The sequence below is a fragment of the Suricata suricatta genome, chromosome 15, assembly GCF_006229205.1.
Source record: "Suricata suricatta isolate VVHF042 chromosome 15, meerkat_22Aug2017_6uvM2_HiC, whole genome shotgun sequence".
NCBI classification, from domain to species: Eukaryota; Metazoa; Chordata; class Mammalia; order Carnivora; family Herpestidae; genus Suricata; species Suricata suricatta.
Window position 1 is genome coordinate 38,091,938 of NC_043714.1, and position 21,638 is coordinate 38,113,575.

Consider the following 21,638-nt stretch of genomic DNA (forward strand, 5'->3'; position numbering starts at 1 on the left):
CAGATTCAAAGATGGAAGACAGGGCACAGTAGAGAAGGAGAGGGTGCAGGAGAGAGGGTATCCTCTAGGAAGGAAATAGCGAGAATAAAAATAGGAACAGCTTTCATTTGTGCTTATTGCCTGCTATTACTTCTGTGCACAACAACCTTATGTAGTAAGAACTATTATTCCCTTGGTAGAGAGGAGAAACGTGGGGCTTAGCAGTGTTATGACCTGACAGGTCCAGGAGGATGAAGCAGGGAGCATGTCTGTCCTGAGAGTGCTCTTACTTTGCAGGGATTGCTTCCAAGTGCACAGTACAATGAGAGCCTGTTATTTACAAGTACTGTCTGGCAAGTTTTCAAGGAAATCTTTGATCATTCTTAAAGTACTTTTGCTGGAAGGCACTCAGGGTAAACTCTTGTGAGAACTGCCCCAGGGTTCAGACAGGGGAATCCCTATACTTTTCTTAAATATCTTTTGATATTATTCAGTCCTTTTATCATCTTTGTCATTCTCCTTGAATCTCTCTTCAAAGATGACACATTCCTTAAAATTATGGCTTAAGCGCAATTCCTCCCAGGTATTGATTTGCAAAGAGATGGAAAACTCTGCTACCCAAGGTGAGAGGAACGGGAGGCCTTGGGCCCGCGGGTCTGCAGCATGGCTGCGCTGAGGCTTGTTACCCTTGACCTGCTCAGACGGAACCAATGGCTCACTCTTTCTCTGGTCTTGTTGCAAACAAATTAGGGGGAATAAAAAACCTATATATACTAAAGTTTGCATTTTTAACGTAATACCCAGAAAGACGTAGAAGGTTTACAATCATCAAGCCTAATTTTATCTAAACTTCAGAAGCCTTTATGGAGGCAGGGAAGAATCCTTCTATAGCCAGTGTTCATGCTGGTAACAGCAGCTTTTCAAAGCTATAGTTTAAATTCTGTACCCCTGTGAACACAGGTTTCCTCTCAATCTCCTCCCCACACACTCCCCCAGACAATCAAGAAAAACATTCAAAACCAGTCTTAAAAAAGCAAGAATATATATATTTTTCTTCCTCATAAATGTATTTACCCTTAATGCAGATGTAGTTAAATCACTTACAGGCAAATAGCAGAAATTCCTTTTCACAGGAGCGTACCTCCTTCCCAACTCCAGCTCGCATGTAACCATCGGTATTAAGAGCTCCTAACCTTTTGGATTTCACCGACCAATAAATGAAAGAATGCATGAAAATGCAGATTGATGTGAGGTTGCCAAGTTTCGTTTTGCAGTTAAAGAAAGCAACACGGCCTATCATCATGACTTCATTAAGGATAATTTAACAGAAAAGAAACATAAATCCATCATTTTAGGCTGAAGAATGTTTAAAAATCATAAAGTTTGCTTATGTAATCTAGTTCATTTATATTAAATCATGGTGTCATTCTTTTCTTTTTTATTTTCTGTTTTTTTCCTTCCTTTTTGTCACTCTGCCACAAATCAGTAAAAATTCTATTAGAGACTAGCACTGTCCTGTGACCAAAATTTGGGGACCACCAATCTAAGAGTCTTTCCTGATAGCTCCTTCCTCCATCAGGCAGAACTAAACCTCTTCTACCTTCTCTTGAAGCATTTTGTGAATACTTCTGCTATATCACATGGTCTCATAATTATTCCTGTTAATGTTCACCTAGCAGCTAGACTACAAGTTCTTAAAGGCACAAAGATTGTGTCTTACCCTTTTATCCATTTATAGAACATAGCACAAAGCTTAGAATCCTGTAAGCATTCTAAGAGAATTTATCAAAATAATTCATACGTAAGTCAAATATAAAGAGAAACTTCTCAGGGTGCTTGGGTGGCTCAGTCGGTTAAGTGTCCGGCTTCGGCTCAGGTCATGATCTCACGGTTCCTGGGTTCAAGCCCCGCGTTGGGCTCTGTGCTGACAGCTAGCTCAGAGCCTGGAGCCTGCTTCAGATTCTGTGTCTCCCTCTCTCTCTGACCCTCCCCTGCTCGCACTGTCTCTCTCTCTCAAAAAAACAATAAATAAAAAACATTAAAAAAAAAAGAGAGAGAAACTGCTATCCCTAGACAAAATGGATTATCTTATTTGTAAGCTAGCATATCACACCAAGCCTTGAAGGTAAATCCCAGAGGCAGAGAAAGTTATAAGAACAGTGAAATACCCTTAGCACATAGAAATGGCTTACAATTTTAAAACTGCAATAATTTAAAGTTAAAATAATTAGTCAACACCATGGTTCTGAAAAATAATCTTGGCTAAGAAATTGGGTTGGGGTTGTGTTTGAACACTGATAGTGGCATCAGTTTATACATACTCCAAATGGAAATGGAATTTGGAGATGCAGAATAGAGTAAGAATCATCAAAACGTAGGGTAATAGCCAGCAGCAAATGAAATCTTTGCGTTCATTTATCCAGGTGGTTGATTGGTAACTCATGGATCTGTGGTCTGAACACTGAACACTGAGCCAGCAGCTCCCTGGCTCCAGGAAAACAGCATCTCATTTCTTTTCCTGATAAAATTTGGCCACAGTTCAACAATGCAGTGAAAATATGTTCCATAAAGGTATTTTTATGGATTTTCTCATTACAGTGACAAATGGGGGGTGGAGCCATCTTCTGGGGGGAGGGATCACCAAAACCTTTTATCCTCTATCCACACATACCTCCCATGAAGCAAAGAACATAAAAAGTGAAAGGAATTAAAATTATAATCATTTATTGCATAACCAAATGCATAGCATGTAAGTATAACAGTGTTACTTGAGTTATTAATTTTAACTCCTTAGTATCCCCAAAGTAAATCATTTAGTGTTATCTTAAGGATAAGGATCAAATTTGGCTTTACCTTTAGCAGTGATTAAACAGAGTCATGAGTCTACACAAAGCTTTATGGCTGAAATCGTGGCAGCACTGCCCTTTGTAAGCAGCGTCCGAGGAAGAAAACTAGGAACCCGGGCCAGCACTGCTCTCTGGTGCTCGTTCATCTAATGTTCAAGATGCAAGGAACGGAAACAGCTTTGGGGGCCCAACCTGAGCATGAGTCCCACGAGTTTGCATAAGCAGCAGGATGCGGGCTCAGCTACCTTACTCACTCAGTGTGGTTGGCAGCCTCCAGGATGGCCCCCAGGCATCCCCAGCCCTGGAAGTCATACTCTTGTAGAGTTCTCTCCCACATGGTACCAGGGCTTGTTTGTGTGACCAACAGAATGCAAGGAAATGACTGTATATCGTTTCTGAGGTCAAATTATATAACATATTGCAGCTTCATCTCCGTGTCTCCCTCAGATCACTGCCTCTCGGGAAAGCCAGCCCCTCTGTTGTGAACAGCCCCACGCAGAGGCCCATGAGGCAAGAAACAGAAATGTGCTGCCAACAGCCAGGGGAGTGAGCTGGAGGCAGACCCTCCCGCCCCTGTCAAGCCTCCAGATGATGACAACACACCTGAGGCTTGGCTGCAGCCTCATCAAACTCTGAGCTTGAACCACTCAGCTGTGCTGCTCCCAGATTCCTGACTCTCAGAAATCGAGTGAGAAACTCAGTGTTCGTTCTGTTTTAGTTGCTCATTTTGAGGGTGACTTGTTACCTGGCAATAGGTAACTAATATACCCACTATAATCTTGGGTAAGTTAGATAAATTAATTGAGCCTCTGCTTTCTCATGTATGAAGTGGTAACTAATGTACATATATAGATATATATGTTTATTTATTTATTTTTGAAAGAGAGTGTGTGCACATGCATGTGAGCAGGGGAGGGGCACACAGAGAGAATCTAGCTGTCAGCCTAGAGCCCAACACGAGGCTCAATCTCACAAACCAGGAGATCATGACCTGAGTCAAGATCAAGAGTCAGATGCTTAACCAACTCAGCCACCAGGTATCCCATAGAATTATATTTATACCTATTCTCCTTTGTTCTAGAAGGAATTTAGGACTACTTTCAGGGATGCATAAAATATAAGGCAGCATAAATTAAGAGAGAGGATAGAAAAACAAGGGTGGGGATATAAAAAGAAATGGAAAGGAGGCTAAAAGAACAATATATGACACATATGCTATAACTGGACCACAGTTCTGGCTCTGAAACGTTGAGTCCGCCTCCATCCACCTCCCTCACCCTGTCACGTACACACAGACACAGTCAGGGATTTATTCAATTCAGAGTCCAAACATTTTTTAGAAGAAAATCCAATTACTTAAGAAACATGTAAGTATCCTGAGTACTAACACGGCTGAGAGGTTTCCCTGGCCACTGCCCTAGCGCAGACACTGGCAGGGCCAGCTGAGGCCATCACACTCACCCACCGCGTTCAATGACACGGGGTGAGCCAACAGAGGGTCCGCTCTTGCGCAGGCCCAGGACAGGCCCCCCTACGGCCCAGCCTGCCATTGCTACCACCGTTCGGGGCAAAGTCTTACCCCATCTTGCGGCTCCCCTCTGAAACTTTTGCCCTTCACCGACTTGACTTTTTCATCCTCCTAAATATTACAGCCCATTTCAGCCAGAACTTCACAGAAACAGTTGTGGGAATCCTGAATATTCTGAATATCTTTCCACATTCCTTCCATCTGAATAAGAAAGAAACTCAGTGGGCATAAAAATCCAGCTTCATAGTCACTCAGGCATTAAGCATGGGGCCTCTGATACCCTTTCCTTTCTTTCCTTTCTTATTTACCTTGCCATCAAGTCCTGATGTTTTTAGTAAAAACATCCCATTTCCCCCTCCTTTATATTTCTGCTGCCATTGCCTAGCTCAGAGTTTTAACTCTTTACTGCCATATTAGGCAACAGCCTGTCTTAGGCTGGAGTCTCCTCTCTGGTGAGGGTGCTTCCCTGGCTTCCAGATGACACCTTTCTCTACATTCACTCCCATGGAGAGACGGTGGGGAAAGCAAGGTTCCTGCTGCCTTTTTTTTTTCTCTTTTAATGTTTATTTATTTTTGAGAGAGGGACAGAGCATGAGCATGAGCATGAGCATGGGAGGGGCAGAAAGAGAGGGAGACACAGAATCTGAAACAGCTGTCAGCACAGAGCCCAGTGCAGGGCTCAAACTCACAAGCCATGAGATCATGACCTGAGCTGAATAAAGTCAGATACTCAACCAACTGAGCCACCCAGGTGCCTCTCTGCTGCCTCTTCTTACTAGAAAACTAATCCCACGCATCCTGAGGGCCCTCCTGACCTCATCTAAACCTAGTCATTTTCCAAAGACCCCACTTCCCAATAATACCACATTGGGGTTTGAGGCTTCAACATATTAATTGGGGAGGGACATAATTAAGTCCATAGTAAGCTCCTAGTCATCCCCCATCCAGCCATGATGCATATGATTGTCAGAGGACAATGTAGTCAAGTGTCAACCTGGGTCCACACTGCAGGAAATCTAGACCGAGTGTTTTGCCCCAACTCTAACTCCTATTCTTCACTCAGCGCAGCACCTCCACTCAGGTCTGTTCCATCCCCTCTCTGGGCCTTCCCATGCTGTGAAGTCTAGAAGGTACCACCACCACCTCCTTTCTGGATTCCAGTTCTGCTCTTTAAACCTAGTCAGATCCTGGCTCAGAGAACTGACCGTCTCTGAGCTGGAGAGACTCCAAAGGTCACTCTGTGCAATCTCTACCTCATCCATGCAACATCCATTCTCCCATCCCACGTTCTAAACCAAGTATAAATGAATATGATAGCTTCACCCTAGATAAGGTAACAATACAGGGAGACTGGAATGTAAATGATTACAATGTTAATACAATGTTTGAGACATGAACAAAATGCTTTGGGAGCACATTCTTTGCCACTATCGTCTGGGCTTTATTTGAATATCTTCAGTAACAGAAAACTCATTATCTTAAGGGGTAGCTCGTTCCATTTTCAGAAAACTATAACACAAAAAGTGGTAATAACAAGTTTAAATCTAACTTACACACATTTATTCTAGTGTTTTCAAACTCCAGAATTTTCAAAGATAAATCTAGCTTTCTTTTCACATGACTATCGTTTAAGTATTTGAAGATCACACCATGAATATCCCTAGACTTCTCCTATTTCTGCTTCACCCTGCTGACTGCCTTCCTCTGGCTCCACTAAAGATTGTTTTATACCCGTCAAAGTCTGGTGGAGAGTCACCATGGCAGAATGGAAGGAGGCTAACACCTCCATTGTTCTTATTTTAATGCGAACTAAGATCACATTTATCTTTTGGGGAGGGAACAGAACACCCTTATTATATTACTTCTCACAGACAATCAAAATTTCCAGCAATTCTATTTTTCCCTTCCATACACCTAACTGATTCTTTCCTCCAAAAGTCTGTAGCACTAACTTGAGTGGTTCATATCAGGACCTGTTGCATATTGTCTGATCAGTTAATTTTTTAAAGAGATTTTTAATAAAGTGTCAGTTAAATAGAATTGTCAGTACATTTTTTAATTTTTTAAAATCTAAGCTAACTAAACAGATCTCTGGAGGGTGAAAGATACTTTTTTTAAAGTTTATTTATTGATTTTGAGATAGAGAGAGCAGGGGAGGCGCAGAGAGAGAAAATTCCAAGCAGGCTCTGCACTGGCAGCGCATAGCCTGATGTGGGACTTGAACTCATGAACCTTGAGATCATGACCTGAGTGGAAAACCAAAAGTTGGATGCTTAACCAACTGAGCCACCCAGGCACCCCAAAAGATACTTTTATTATTCATATTTTCCTTTAATAAGTGCATGAATGAATGAACAGGTGTTAAGGAAGAAAGGCTCTGTGGTATGCAGAATAATGCCCCTCCCTGTGTGCATATCATAATCCCCAGAACCTGTGAATTGGTAAAGGAAGAGCTTCAGGGAAACTGGGACATCAGGGTGAGTCTGGAGCACTTTGTACAACAGGTGCTGATTAATGGTGCCTTTGAGGCGGCTCAGGCCAATGCCAGGGGAAACTAGGTTGTGAATCAGCTGACTTTAAAATAAAGAGATCATCTTGGATTATCACCTTGGGCCTCATGTAATTGCAAGGGTCCTTAAGAAAGGAAGGCAGTGGAGGAGATCAGAGATAGTGATCTGAAGATGTCACTGCTTGCCTTCAAGGTGGACAAAGGGGCCATTAGCCTGGGAATGCAGGCAGCTAAGGTAAGAAAACAGCTTCTCCCCTGAAGACTCCAGGAGGGAATGGAGATCTGCGGGCACCTTGACATTAGCCCTCTGAAGCCCATTTCAGACTTTGGACCTCCAGAACTGTAAGATATGTGTGCTGTTCCCACTAAATTTGTGGCCAACTCTTTCAGCAGCAATAAAGACTCAGTTAAGTACTATCCCTTGGTACTACCTGCCAGCCATCATTTGGTACTTTTATGGACATCATCATTAATCTTAACAACACGCCTTAAAGGTTTTAAAAGCTAAAGCTCTTGGGTAAATTTTGAAAAAGTACCCAGTTCTTATGAAGCAGAGCTAGGATTTGAACTCAGGACTCTCTGACTCCAATCTATACTCATTTCACAAAGCCATGATACCTTAAAAACCCAGATGTCGTACTTAGTAGTATCTGAATATTCTGATGGGTGTTCCAGAGCCCATTGTTCCTGGCAGAAACTGGATACATAGTTCCATAGCTATTACTAACATTCCACTTCATCTGTCTTCTTTCTCTCCTTGAACTTTTCTCTCTATGCCTGATGCTGCTTCAAATTAAAAGTAACACTTTCAAACGAACATAATTTATAGCTTTCAACAGATTAAACTGTTCACTTCATATCATATAATCATCTATAGTTTTATTACTAGGATATGAACCAAACACATTAAGTATCATCCACAAATAATGTCTGGTTTCCAAGGAAAATATGCTTTTATAGCCACAGCTGGTTCTCTTGAAAAACCATAACCAAACCCTGCAGCACTCTGACAACAGAGGTCTGTCAGTGGGGATATACTTAGCTGTACAAAGGTTACTGCTGGTCACAGACACAATAAGCATGGGTGAAAATTCTGCAAATATACAGTTTGCCCTCAAATGCAAAATTAAAATGGGAAAGTTTCTTTAGTTCTTTATCACAATGCATTCATCTATTGCAACATGCCACCTTTTTCATTTGAAAGAAGTCCATTCATTCATTATTGAGCACCTTTTTTTTTTTAAAGTCTATTTATTTTGAGAGAGACAGAGACAGCATGAGTGGGGGAGGGGCAGAGAGAGAGGAGACAAGAGAATCCCAAGCAGGCTCCTTGCTGTCAGCAGAGCCCGATGTGGAGCTCAAACCCATGACTTGTGCTGAAACCAGGAGTCAGATGCTTAACCACCTGAGCCACCCAGGCGCCTCATTGAGTACCTATTATATGTAGTGGACCTTAGAGTATAGTGCCTTACAGTACAAGCTCTGAAGTAGATGGTTCTACCATTTTCTACTTACGTAAACCCTGGGCAAATTACCCTTGTTGAGACAGTTTCCTGTCCTGTGAAATGGATATAATAGCACCTACCTCACATGAGTGTTATGAGGATATACTGAGACAATGCAGTTAGAACAGAGGATAATATAAAGTTAAGCTCTCGCTACCCATTAGTTTTCACTATATGCCAAGCTGTGGGTTTGTGTCGGTCCATAAAGGGGATATGGTCTCTGCCCTTAAGAAGTTTACATTCTAGGGGCTCCTGGGTGACTCAGTCGGTTGAGTGTCCAGCTTTGGCTCAGGTCATGATCTCGTGGTTCGTGGGTTAGAGCCCTGCGCTGGGCTCTGTGCTGGCAGCTCAGAGCCTGGAGCCTGCTTCGAATTCTGTGTCTTGCTTTCTCTCTCTGCCCCTCCCTCGGCTCGTGCTCTGTCTCTATCTCTCAAAAACAAAAAAACAGGGGTGCCTGGGTGGCTCAGTCGGTTAAGCATCGGCTTCAGCTCAGGTCATGATCTCACGGCTCGTGGGTTCAAGCCCCGCGTTGGACTCTGCTGACAGCTCAGAGCCTGGAGCCTGCTTTGGATTCTGTGTCTCCCTCTCTCTGACACTCCGTACTCACGCTGTCTCTCTCTCTCTCTCTCTCAAAAATAGATAAAACATTTAAAAAATTAAAAAAAAGAGGTTTACAGTTTCATAGTTAAGGTGTACAGCTAAGTGAAGAGTTATAGCTTTTAAGAAGTATGCAAATCTGCAGCTTCTGTTTTTGGGTGCTTCTGCTGAAGTCTGCACAAGGGCCTGACTTGCTTCATAGGCACCATTAATCAGCACCTGTTGTACAATGTGCTCTAGACTCGCCCCAACTTCTCTGTTTCCCTGAAGCCCTTCCTTTCCCTTTCCCCTCTGTATTCTGTTCTGGGGAATCCATCTCTAGAATTACACTGAGTGGAAAATTAATTTGCCAGATTGTCTGATGACTAGACAATACCGATCCCCCCATGCGTGTCATCCTTAGTATTCTAAGACACCCTGTTAACAGGGACTGTTGAAATATGTGCCAGTGAGGTCCACAGACCTGCAGTCTTCTTACCAAAGCACCCTAATTCAGCAACCCCAGATACATACCAGTCATATTCTTCATCATGTTAAATAAATGCAGAAACTTCCTGCCTACTAGTCAGAAGACTTTTGTCCCTAGTTTTGCAAGAGAATAAAGCTTTATTCTTCCCCCTCAAATATACCATTGCCACATGAATTCTTAGGACAACAAATTACTTTTAAAATATTAAATGAGATAATGTGAAAACACCTTTAACAGCCTCTCAGTGTACAAGAGATGAGCTACAATGCATATTCTGTTTCTTATAGATGATTTGCTGATCTCACTGCACAACTCCAAGTAATTTCCAAAAAGGAACTCTCAACCCTGGGAAGGTAATACCAGGGGTACCTATTGCTGAAGCACTTAATAAATTCTTGCTAATTTCCTATCCAAGTCCTGTAGGGAGGTAGGATTTAGAGAGGAGTGTATTAAATCCAGCCTCTCTTCCCTCTAATTGCTGATTTTGGCAAAGGCAAAGGTAAGTCACTAGCCATCAGGCTGATACCTCAGACCTACATGCTGGTCTATTTTAAGCTTCTTGGACGGTACCATGACTCCGCTGGGCCATCTCGTGTTGTCACAGCTAACCTCCAATACTCCCAAGGGTTTTATCATCCACCCAAGAGAACAACAGGCCAATCTGGGTCAGCACTCGCTCATTTCCAGGTTTATTCTAGGGCAAGAAAATGACTGTCAAAGGTCTCATTCATGAACTGTCTTTGCATTATTGGTATCACAGAAAGGACATGAGTCGACAAAATAGGTATTTTTGCACGGCCCCTTTGTACCTTTTTTGGTACTATTTTTGTACGATTTTTGAAATCCCTTCCTCTCTCTTCGCTGGCCCTTCCAATGTCGAAGTGTCTAGCAGGTGTTCTGGTGGCTAAAGCAGTCTGTGGGGTCAGAGCAGCACACCCAACGATGTGCCCTTGCCTGGCCAGGTGACCACGTGATAACACACTTCAGAAGCAAGCCTCCTGAGTGGCTCAATGGAGCTGTGTATGGAGACAGGGAGAAAGCCAAGGCAGAGAGGAGACAAGGTTGAGATACTAAAGAATCTCTCCCAGTGGTACAAGTATTCCTGCACAAGACTATGACTTGACTTGTAATACACATATCACTCAATCCTACAACTTTGCAGCTAGGAAACAAACTTGCGCCTCTAAATGAGTTTATTTTATAGCCATTACTTTCAGGAACCTTTATTCTGACTCAAGAAACACCTTGATGTTGCCTTTCAATACCCATGACGAATGCTTTTGACTATATTTAGTGGTGGCAAATACTAGTTTTTTGAGAATAGGTTTTCAGAAATAGCCAGGTCATTTAGAACCAAGAATAGTAAGCGAGGGGAAATCAATGCTATTTTGGGTCAAAAAACAAGGTGCTAGTTATAGTAAAAGAAGTTGGAGTTTCCTGTGCAGACAAAAACAATGTGAAAAGGTAATTTAAAAAGTGCTCTGCGTAATGGCAATGTTGGTGTGGAACAAAGGTGTACATTACCAAGCTGGCAATTTGAAGAGGTCATTCATATTAGATATATACATCCCAGAGTCTCAGCCTTCTACTTCCACAGTCCATGGGAAAACGTTATAGACAACAGGCAAGCCTAACATAGACTTCATTTCTGAAGCCTTAGGCAGAAACTTGTAAAAATCTACTCTTTGCTTCAGTTTACTGGTTACCATGTCTGCAAAGTAGGGGCTAAGAGACAGTGACACTCTTCACATAACTTAAACTGATATTCTAAAGTTCTAAGACTTTCCAGTATATTAATAACATCTTTTCTTGATGTTTAGTTATTTATTTTGAGGGGAGCATTAGTCAGGGAGCAGGAGAGAGCATTAGTGGGGGTGTGGGGGCGGGCGGGGGGAGAATCCTGAGCAGGCCTTGTGCTGTCAGCACAGGGCCTGATGCAGGGATTGATCTCACAAACCATGAGATAGTGACTTGAACTGAAATCGAGTCAGATACGTACCCAAGTGAGCCACCCAGGCACCTCTATTAATAACTTCTTAGTATTTAACTGTAGAACTAAGAACACACTGCACTTACGGATCTGGAACTCCTACTCTTTAGGAGTCCTAGATCTAAAAGAGGCACACTTACCTGGACATGTGTCTGTAATATTAATAAAGCTAATATTTTTTTAGATTTTATTTTAAGTAATCTCTAGACCCAATGTAGGGCTCAAACTCACAGCCCCAAGATCAAGAGTCGTATGCTCGACCAACGGAGCCAGCCAGGTGCACCAATAATAGTTAATACTTATATAGGCCTTACTCACTAATATGTACTTATTTAGCACAATATATATTTGTATCAGCCTACTTAATACAACCCTGTGAGTTATTACTGTTTTTATTCCTATCTTAAATATGAGAGACCTGAGACAAAAAAGGGTTGCCCAACACGACATAGTAAGCTGCGGAGCGGGGCTGGAACCCAGGCAGCCTGCCTCCAGCTATCCTCTTCCTCACTGTGCTAAGCCACCCTACACTGCCTCTAGGAAACAAGAGAAAACTAGACAAATGAATCATATACTAAGAGGGAAAAGGATGATGGAAAATACTTACAAAATTATGGGAAGTGTATTTGAGAGGTAAAAGGGGGAAAGTGAGGCAGATGGGCTGTTTAATGGGGGATCAAGGCCCCTTAGCGAGCCACGGGAGCTTCATGGGCTGCTTGGACCTGGACAAAAAAGCTCTCCTCTTTTTAGAGACTAGAGGAGGCAGCTGAAAACATCCAGGAATTACGAAGAACCAGTTCGTGGGAGTTTTGCGTATATAGTTTTTCCTTTATTACACAAAAATAAAATGCAAGATTAATAAAAACAAAACCCCACAATACTGTTAACACGACAGTTTTTATATTCAGCCCATATCACTTTGCAAACTTTATTGGCTAGGAAGCAGATATGCTTAATAAATCAAAGTTTCACACTAGGCAGGATGAGTGCAATGATCTAATATCCCCAAGGAAGTTTTTAGAGGCCACTATCGATGACTCACTTCCCATAAAGATAGGGTATGTGTGGATGGAGGCAAAAGAAGCCTTCAGGATCTCTTCTGTTTTATCACAAAATACCAAAGCCACCCCAAGCCTGACCACATCTCACTGAAAGAGTCTTACGGAGCAGAAATGACTTGGATGAAAGTGCTCTGATCTGCTCCAAGTCGAGTACTCTTTCCACTTCTACAGGTTTAACCATCCCGGGAAAAGGAGACAACACTGGTATCAAGAGCACACCTATTCTAGAGGGTAAAGAATTCCTTAATCACTTCTTGCTGCTGTTTAGACCCGCTGCCTCTCTCTAGGGCTCAAGAGATGTCTAGAAAACAGTGGGAAACATTATCCGAGTTACTGTTCCTAAAATTTGCGAAGTATCAAACGAATGAGGCAACAGTTTGCCATGCCTTATATTCTAGGCCGCGGCGAAATGCAGGGAATTCGGTTCCCTTTTGGGCTGAGAGCCGGCCCCACAACCTATCTTAAGAAACTTGCCAAGGCCAGCCACCCGACGAGGAGCCAGGAATTCGCGAAGGCCCTTCCGGCCGGGAGCAGCCGGCCCTCGGGGATCCCAGCGCATGGGGATGCACAGGCGGGCCCAAGCACTTCTTTCCGAACCAGCGCGTCTCCAACCGCTAGAACGCCTCCCCACCCAGCCGATAGCTGTTCCCAGCGCCTAGAAGTCCCACCTACCACCCGGCTACCGGGCGCGGTCACGTGATGCGCGCCAGTAGAACCAATGAGCGGCTCGCTCGGAATGGAAGGGATTGTCTGACCCCCATGACGTCACAAAGCTGGCTTGCCGCGCGCTGCTTTTCCGCCCCTCCCTTCTCGACTCGGGCCTGGCCCTCAAGTCTCCTCCCCGCCCACTCTCCGGTGCGCAGCCAATCGGGGGGCGGGAAGTGCTTCGGCCCGGACGTTCGGGCGGGGCAGGGTGGCGGCCCGGCGGGGCAGGGAGTGGGCCAGCTGGGGGCCAGGGGCCGCACTCCGGGGAGTTACGCTGGGCGGCTTGGAGGGCGTGCCTGGTGGTGCCGCTCCTGCTCCGGCCGCTTCCTCGTCGGGAAGAAACAGCCCCTCTCCTGTGTGCCCGGTTCGTATTCCCTGCCCCGTGCCCCGAGTCGCCCAGTCCGGAATCCTCCTCTACACGCCCAAAGTTGTGAGGAGGTTGCCCGGCACGCGTGGGAAGCGGGGCTGGCGGGCAGCGGCCGCGGGCGTGCAAAGAGCTGGCGGGCGGCGGCCGGGGCGGAGGAGGGACGAGCCCTGGAGCGCTAGGTGCGCGCGGGGGCGTCGGTGCCGCGGACGGGCGTGGCGGCGCCGAGGGGCAGCCGCGGACTCTGGATGGGGGGCGGGCCGGCTGCGGTGGCTGTCAGCGCCTGCGGCGTCGTGGAGAACCTAGGCGAGGGCGAGCTCCCGGGAGGGTGCGACGCTGGCTAGGTGGCGTCTCTCTGCCTCAGGGTCCCCCGTACGCACCCCGGAGTCAGGGGTGACCCCAAGGCAGCCTGCCTTAGGCTTCTGGACCGAAGCGGGCGCTGCGTGGGCCGGGCGGGGTGGGTAACGGGCGGAGGATGCCGGCGGCCGGTGGGCTCCGCGCCGGGGCAGGATGGAGGGACCGGTCCTGGGGCGCGCCCCTGCTCGCGGCTGGGTCCCCGCCGCCTCAGGCTCCGTTCCTGCCTCTCCAGCGGGGTGGGTTTGTTTGTTTGGTTTCCTTCTTCTCCCCACCCCTTTCTCCCTGCTCCATCCTTTCCCCCCTCCCAGCCCCGTGCTCGGGGCTGGAGCGCGAGCTCGCCCCTCCTCCGTGCCCGCCTCCCCCGCCGCCGCCTCCTCTAATGAGCATCTCTGCCTTGCTTTCAATGGGCCGCTGCTGCTGTCGCTGCTGCTGTCCGCGCGGGTTGTGGATGTTGTCGGCTCCGTGTTGTGATGACAGGAGAATGTGTGTGTGTCCCGGGCCCAGACGAATTGGTAGGTATTCACCTAACTACCTGCGTCGGGTACCCAGAAAGGATGGTGACTGATTTTGTGTGTGGATGGTCTTAGCTGGGTCGCCGTGGAATTAGGGGTGAGGTAGATAGAAAAAGGGAACAAAGGCGTCCTGGACCCGGATAGCTTTGATACCTTAGTGCAGTTTTGCGGTGGGGACAAAGGAAACTAATCAAACAAGTGCTGGCGTGGGGCTTTGTGTCTTCCGAGGGAAAACGGTTTCTTCATTCAGGCAGAGATAACAAGAGCTGTGAAATAGCTGGGCAATTCCAGAAAATGCTGAAAAATTGAAAAGTCTTTGTACAGGGTGTTTAATGCAATTGGATTACATAAACTGAGGTTCTGACATACTCAATGACTAGTATAGCTTTTTATTTTTTTTTTCATTTACACCAAAAGCTTTGAAAGCTAAAGAGCTCCCGAGTCGATGCGGTATAACAGTATTTTCTAATTAATATGGTTCGTGGGTTTATTGAATGAAGTGGAATAATTTCTTGGCACAAGCTCTGTCGAACCCATCAGTAAGAATGGATGGGTCTGGTCTCTCTCCTGTTTTGGATTGCAGTGCATCTTTTCTTATTAGTCATTGGCAAAATGGGTCAAATTTGCCTAGGACTAAGATGCTGCATCTAACGTGGATCATGGGATAGGAACTTTTCAGTGAAATTGTGGTCAGAAATCACTTGAAAATACGATATTCCTCCAGTTTGCCAATGCTGTACCTTGTTGCTGTTCTTAATTGCCTAATCAAGAGCTTTCTACTTCATTAGTGAGTTTGTCAGCAAAAGTTTTGATTTCATGGGGTTTTGTTGTTGAATCACAGGATATTCAGAAAGATACTCAGAGTTTTTGAATGCCCACTTATGGTTTGAAACAGCATTTGAGAGTACTTTGACTTCTAAGGATATTGGTCTGATGGAGAGACTCTATCATGTGCACTGGTGATGATAGAACACTCATGAATCACAAAGCAGGGTTTTCATGAATGCCGTATTCTCTAAGAATTTGTCTCTTGAAGGCATGCTGGGAGTTGGGGAATTGGGATACAGCCTCAGTCCATATGCTAAGCTCCTGAGTAACTGAAACATACAGTTGATAAAATCCACTCTGCCTTTTTTTTTTTTAATCTCGAGAACTTTCGCCTTGATGGAAAAATGTAGTATATTATCTGAGTGCTTGCTGTTTGATTTTACATATTCAAAGCATCTGCTGCATGAATCAGTTCTTTTGCCACAATCCTTCATTCATTTTGCTACAAAGCAGAAAAATTGTCAAAACGGAAGAATTTAAGAAACGTGCGGGTTTCTTGAACTTGTTATTCCTTGATTAGACATGCAACGAAACCTTGATGATCCTCATCTATCAAACCCCTCTTGCAAACACATACATACACTCACACACACAGAATAGTACTTTGATTCAGTCTGCATTCCATACAGAGGCAGACATTTCTTCTTCCTGTAAGAGTGTTAAGTTTGTATTTGTGCTTCTTTTAAAACTTATCTAAAGTTATGGAGAGGGGGGTCCTGGCTGGCTCAGTCACTGGAGCATGCGACTCTTGTTCTCAGGGTTGTGAGTTCAAGCCCCATGCTGGGTGTAGAGATTACTTAAAAACAAAATCTTAAAAAAATATATAATTACAGAGAAAATTTCTCTTAAAATGGGCATCTGTTTATATTTTTAATAATAGAACATCTGTATACAAAGCATGAAATGAGTTAACGTGCTTTCTGCATGCAACTCTAATGAGGTATGGTTTATGTCTGGAAGCCAGCGTCATGTGGCACAACGTTTGAGCCCATCTCCTGGCTCAATCATGTACCCTTAACCTTTGGATAACTTTCAGGTATTCAGTTTGAAGTGCGGTGATTTAAGCGGATAGTCTTGCTAGATTCCTATTCTTCTGGAATTTGTGTTTCTCATTACTGCATTTTCAGAATGCTTATCCAGTTATTGATCTTCTTTCCAAACTTCTAATCCTTACCTTCTATCGTCTAATCTAGTCTTCAGTTTTTAAAACAAATCTTTTCTGAAATAGTGCATGTAAAATAATGGTGCTTTCTGTCACTTGCCAAAGGGTCCTGTGTGCCTTGCTTATGCAGTGCTTATTACAGAAGCAAATAAGAATAAGTTATTATAGATAGGGTGCTTGGTTTTTTCTGCTCTCACACATCCCACTTACCACTTCTCCAATTACTCTACAAAAGGGAATACCTGAAAATAATGTAATGTATAGCTAACAATCTCTGATATTTGTAAATTTTTTTTCCTTAATGGATTCAACTTTAAGAAGGAATTGCTGACTTTAAAACCCAAATGGTTTTGTTTTCGGTATTCTTTTTTGTTTACTGTATTTGTTTCCTTAAAGCATTCTAAAATCTATTCCTTTATAGGCCAAATGAATTATTTGAAGCAATACCTCAAGGATTTGGGGGAAATAAGTGTTAGTGAGAAGGAAGAGGGGTTTTTTTTCCCTTTGCACAAATTGTCTGGATTAATGATACACATTCAATAAATTTTCTAGATAAATGTTCAGCAAAATATTTTCGGTGTCACATAGTGTTAATGATTTTTATTCATGATTAATATATTTTTTATACAAACCTTAGACTATAGGACTATTATTTCACTATTCTTTATTGCTTCCTTAGGGCAAATACATACTTTTATTTCAAATGTAAGAGAAAACATTTTTCTAGGGATTGAATTCTACTTCGATCCATGATGGATGGAAATAGTATTTCTGTAGATTTCCCTTCTGGCTGATTAGCAGGGGGAAATGCTAGCAAGTAAATTAAATTACAGACTGAGACCATTTACATTAGTAGCAAAGCCTTAGAGCTACTAGCACACTTAAGCTTCTTTTTATCACAAAGCATATAGTAATTAAACAATGAATAAATGAAACCTGCATTTGATTTCAAAGCCTCACTTCAACAAACACTTATAAAGGCATAGTGTCCCAGAAGAGGCCTTTGATAGCATCTGCTTCTATGTGTTCACTTACAGCCTAGGGAAGTGAGGCCCAAAGAGGTAAGCTCATATTTCTAGGATTATTTGGCAAGTTGGTGACAGACCTATGCCCCTAAGCTCACCGAATTGGTGCAGTGGTTTAGAGAAGCGTAGTTTGCAAGGCTGTCCACTGAGCTGCAGGAAAGGAATACTGGAATTTCTGTTTTTATTCATTATGTAATTTTCTCCTATCATGTTTCATATATATGTTCATACTATATATGAACATTATATTAATTCGAGAGTGTATGTATATAACTTAGCGAATAATTCATAAACATACATGTGTTGGGGCTGTGCTCTAACACCATGTTGGGGATAACCGTGTGTAATCAAATGTTACAACTGACCACAAATCTAGAAATGGGATTTTCATCATGGGCGATCCAGGGCCTTTTTAAGGATAGAGAGGGAGAAGAGTGTTTGGCCAGGTGAACTGCCACTGCATATGGTTATATAATCTTCATCTCCTCAGCTTTTTCCCAGCCAGATCTGCTGTGCGTTCCGCACAGTCTGTGCTGCACAAATATGAGGAAAAGAGAAAAGTGAAGCTGGACTACAGTCTTGGCTCCATAAGTGACTGAGAATTGTGCTTCGCCGAATATCCCCTGTGGAAATCATACAGGCGAGGTGTATAAAATAAAGTGCTTTCTCGCGCAGGGCTTAGCATGTAGCTTCGCCTGCTAAATATTTGTTGTAAAAGCAGAGATGGACGAAGTGCTCTGGAACATAACTCTTCTCTGTGTGTGTGTCTGTGTGATCGCTGTCTAGGAATCCCCGTCAGAAGCTCCAGCCTGCCGCTGTTCTCTGATGCAATGCCAGCACCAACTCAACTCTTTTTCCCTCTGATCCGGAACTGTGAGCTGAGCAGAGTCTATGGCACCGCGTGCTACTGCCACCACAAGCACCTCTGCTGTCCGTCGCCCTACGTCCCCCAGAGTCGCCTGCGATATGCACCCCACCCGGCCTACGCCACCTTCTGCAGGCCGAAGGAGAGCTGGTGGCAGTACACCCAGGGAAGGAGATACGCCTCCACGCCGCAGAGGTTTTACCTCACGCCTCCGCAGGTCAACAGCATCCTGAAAGCCAATGAATACAGCTTCAAAGTGCCAGAATTCGATGGCAAAAACGTCAGTTCCGTCCTTGGATTTGACAGCAATCAGCTGCCTGCAAATGCACCCATCGAGGACCGGAGAAGCGCAGCTACTTGCCTGCAGACCAGAGGGATGCTTTTGGGGGTTTTTGACGGCCACGCTGGCTGTGCTTGCTCCCAGGCGGTCAGCGAGAGACTCTTCTATTACATTGCCGTCTCCTTGTTACCCCATGAGACTTTGCTGGAGATTGAAAATGCGGTCGAGAGTGGCCGGGCACTGCTGCCCATTCTCCAGTGGCACAAGCACCCCAATGATTACTTCAGCAAGGAGGCGTCCAAATTGTACTTCAACAGCTTAAGGACTTACTGGCAAGAGCTTATAGACCTCAACACCGGCGAGTCCACTGATATTGATGTGAAGGAGGCTTTAATCAATGCTTTCAAGAGGCTTGACAACGACATCTCTTTGGAGGCTCAAGTCGGTGATCCCAATTCTTTCCTCAATTACCTGGTGCTCCGAGTGGCATTCTCAGGGGCCACTGCTTGCGTGGCCCATGTGGATGGTGTTGACCTTCACGTGGCCAACACCGGTGATAGCAGAGCCATGCTGGGTGTGCAGGAAGAGGACGGCTCTTGGTCAGCAGTCACTCTCTCTAATGACCACAATGCTCAGAATGAAAGAGAACTGGAACGGCTGAAACTGGAACACCCGAAGAACGAGGCCAAGAGTGTGGTGAAACAGGATCGGCTGCTTGGCTTGCTGATGCCCTTTAGGGCTTTTGGAGACGTAAAGTTCAAATGGAGCATTGACTTGCAAAAGAGAGTGATAGAATCTGGCCCCGATCAGTTGAATGACAATGAATATACCAAGTTTATCCCTCCTAATTACTACACACCTCCTTATCTCACTGCTGAGCCAGAGGTGACTTACCACCGGTTAAGGCCACAGGATAAGTTTCTGGTGTTGGCTACTGATGGGTTGTGGGAGACAATGCATAGGCAGGATGTGGTTAGGATTGTGGGCGAGTACCTGACGGGCATGCATCACCAACAGCCGATAGCTGTTGGAGGCTACAAGGTGACTCTAGGACAGATGCATGGCCTTTTAACAGAGAGGAGAGCCAAGATGTCCTCGGTATTCGAGGATCAGAATGCGGCAACCCACCTCATTCGTCACGCCGTGGGCAACAACGAGTTTGGAACTGTAGATCATGAACGCCTCTCCAAAATGCTGAGCCTTCCTGAGGAGCTTGCTCGGATGTACAGAGACGACATAACGATCATTGTGGTTCAGTTCAATTCTCACGTTGTCGGGGCATATCAAAACCAGGAATAGCGGGTGCATCCTACCCTGTAAGTTCTCAAATGAAATAGATTTAAAAGGCAGATAAATTTGTAAGAGCTACTAATATAATAAAGGTTTCCAGTGCGTCACTAAACATTTACCCATTTGATACTCTAGCTGGTCAAGTCCTCCAAACTGACTTTGTGGCAGGGTGGCAGGATCACCAGAGTCTCATTCTGCCAAGTGCGGACCTCACGGCACCTGCAGTTGAGTCGAGCCAGTTCCTTGTTGCACATGTCTTGTGACGTTGGCTTTTTTTATCTATCCGAGAAAATCAAGATGACCTGGCAAGTAGGATCTTCAGTAGACCAAAAGCCAGGATCTTGCTGGGCGAATTCTCTTGGTAAAAGGGAGGAAACATTCTGTTCATACCTGCAGACCCTTTTCGTCACTAAGATTCCCGTGTACATGAGAACATTTATTTATTGCATGAGTTCCTAGATATACAATCTATGCATTATTCATGTAAATTTATTTTAGCTTGAAGTGGTTTTCAAATCCAGTACTTTAAGCCATAAATGACTGAGAACCAAGCAGTCTGAATTTTTGTTTGTGATTATCTGACCAGAATGCTTCTTAAATGGAAAAACAAACTACTCTCTTTACCACCCCTGGCGACCTAATGTAATTCAAACTTTTTCGGTTTTGCCACACACTTGAAGACAGTGTTTTTAATTTGGTCCATGCTTATATTGAAGTTAAATACAGAAAAAATTATTTTTAGGTTGTATTGATGAAATGGTTTCATGTGTGAAATAAAAAGATCCAGAATAAAAAGAAGAGACCATTCAATTATTGTCATCTGTAGCCACCAGCACGTCATGCCTATCTCGTAGCCCCCAACGGCTTAACATTCTGTGTGTGGTGGGTGGACCGTTGCAGGAAATCATACTTCCAATTTAGTCGTGCTGAGAACGTTTCCCACCTTTGGAATTAAGTTTAAATATCAAATAGGCGAGTAAGATTTAATATTACTTTCAGTTGTTGAGACCAGGGAGGGAGGTTTTGTTTTTCCTCCATGTAGCCATAGGTCAGTTAAAATACTTGGTTTAAAAATCACTAGATGCTTTAAACATATTGTAGCTTATAAATAGGAATCTTAAGGTATATATGTGAGACATTTTAAAAGGCAACTGTGGTGCATGCCTGATGCTTAATAGAACACTTAGTAGCATCAAGTGTTAATGCAGCAGTCCCTGTAATTAATGCAGTCCCTTCTAATGCTGTATCAAAATATATGAAAATAAACCTTCACATTGGCTTTTTGGGAGCTTATTTGGTATGCATCAGTGGCATTTGTTCCTGTGTTTAATGGTGATCTGTGTACAGCTGTGCATATATTTTCATCACTTATTCTAGCATCACTGGTAAAAGAATGGCTAGGACTATGTTTGATATTCACATAGATTTTAATACAATACCTGATCAGCTTTCCCTTGTATAATTAGTTGAGGGGTGTTTAGGAGTCCTTCCAATTTCTGTAGAATATGAACTGGCCGTTCAGGGACTCCCTCTGGACTGTGGACACTAAACCAATGTAGAACTGACTAAAACTTGTTCCAGTTGAAAAACAGACTCAGGAAGATTGTAGTTCAGAGCATCATATAATGTTTATCTTCTGAGGGTTTTTTTTCCTCCCCATTTTTCCCCCTTAATTCAGCTTGGAACATTTCCAGGCAGCATCTTGGTAGAGGGAAGACTCTACCATATATTATTTCTAAATGTTTTGACAGTGACGTCATCTTTTT

General features: G+C 44.0%; 1 protein-coding gene across 3 annotated transcripts; it reads left to right on the plus strand.

Annotated features, from left to right (window-relative positions):
* Positions 1 to 13,405: 13,405 nt before the first annotated feature.
* On the plus strand, positions 13,406 to 19,990 carry PDP1 (pyruvate dehyrogenase phosphatase catalytic subunit 1). Of its 3 annotated transcripts, XM_029923422.1 has the most exons (3): positions 13,494 to 13,553; positions 17,928 to 18,082; positions 18,224 to 19,990. In XM_029923422.1, exon 3 carries the CDS (start codon positions 18,268 to 18,270, stop codon positions 19,879 to 19,881), a length of 1,614 nt encoding a protein of 537 aa, XP_029779282.1. In that variant the 5' UTR covers positions 13,494 to 13,553; positions 17,928 to 18,082; positions 18,224 to 18,267; the 3' UTR covers positions 19,882 to 19,990. The 3 variants fall into 3 exon arrangements, with proteins under 3 accessions (XP_029779283.1, XP_029779282.1, XP_029779281.1); XM_029923423.1 differs by lacking the exon at positions 17,928 to 18,082 and having other exon boundaries at positions 13,406 to 13,553; XM_029923421.1 differs by lacking the exons at positions 13,494 to 13,553; positions 17,928 to 18,082 and adding an exon at positions 14,199 to 14,422.
* The last annotated feature ends 1,648 nt before the right edge of the window (positions 19,991 to 21,638 follow it).

Coding starts and splice junctions, on each gene's coding strand:
- PDP1 (XM_029923421.1), top strand. CDS start 14,290: ATGAGCATCTCTGCCTTGCTTTCAATGGGCCGCTGCTGCTGTCGCTGC. Junction 14,423..18,223: donor TCCCGGGCCCAGACGAATTG/GTAGGTATTCAC, acceptor ATCGCTGTCTAG/GAATCCCCGTCAGAAGCTCC.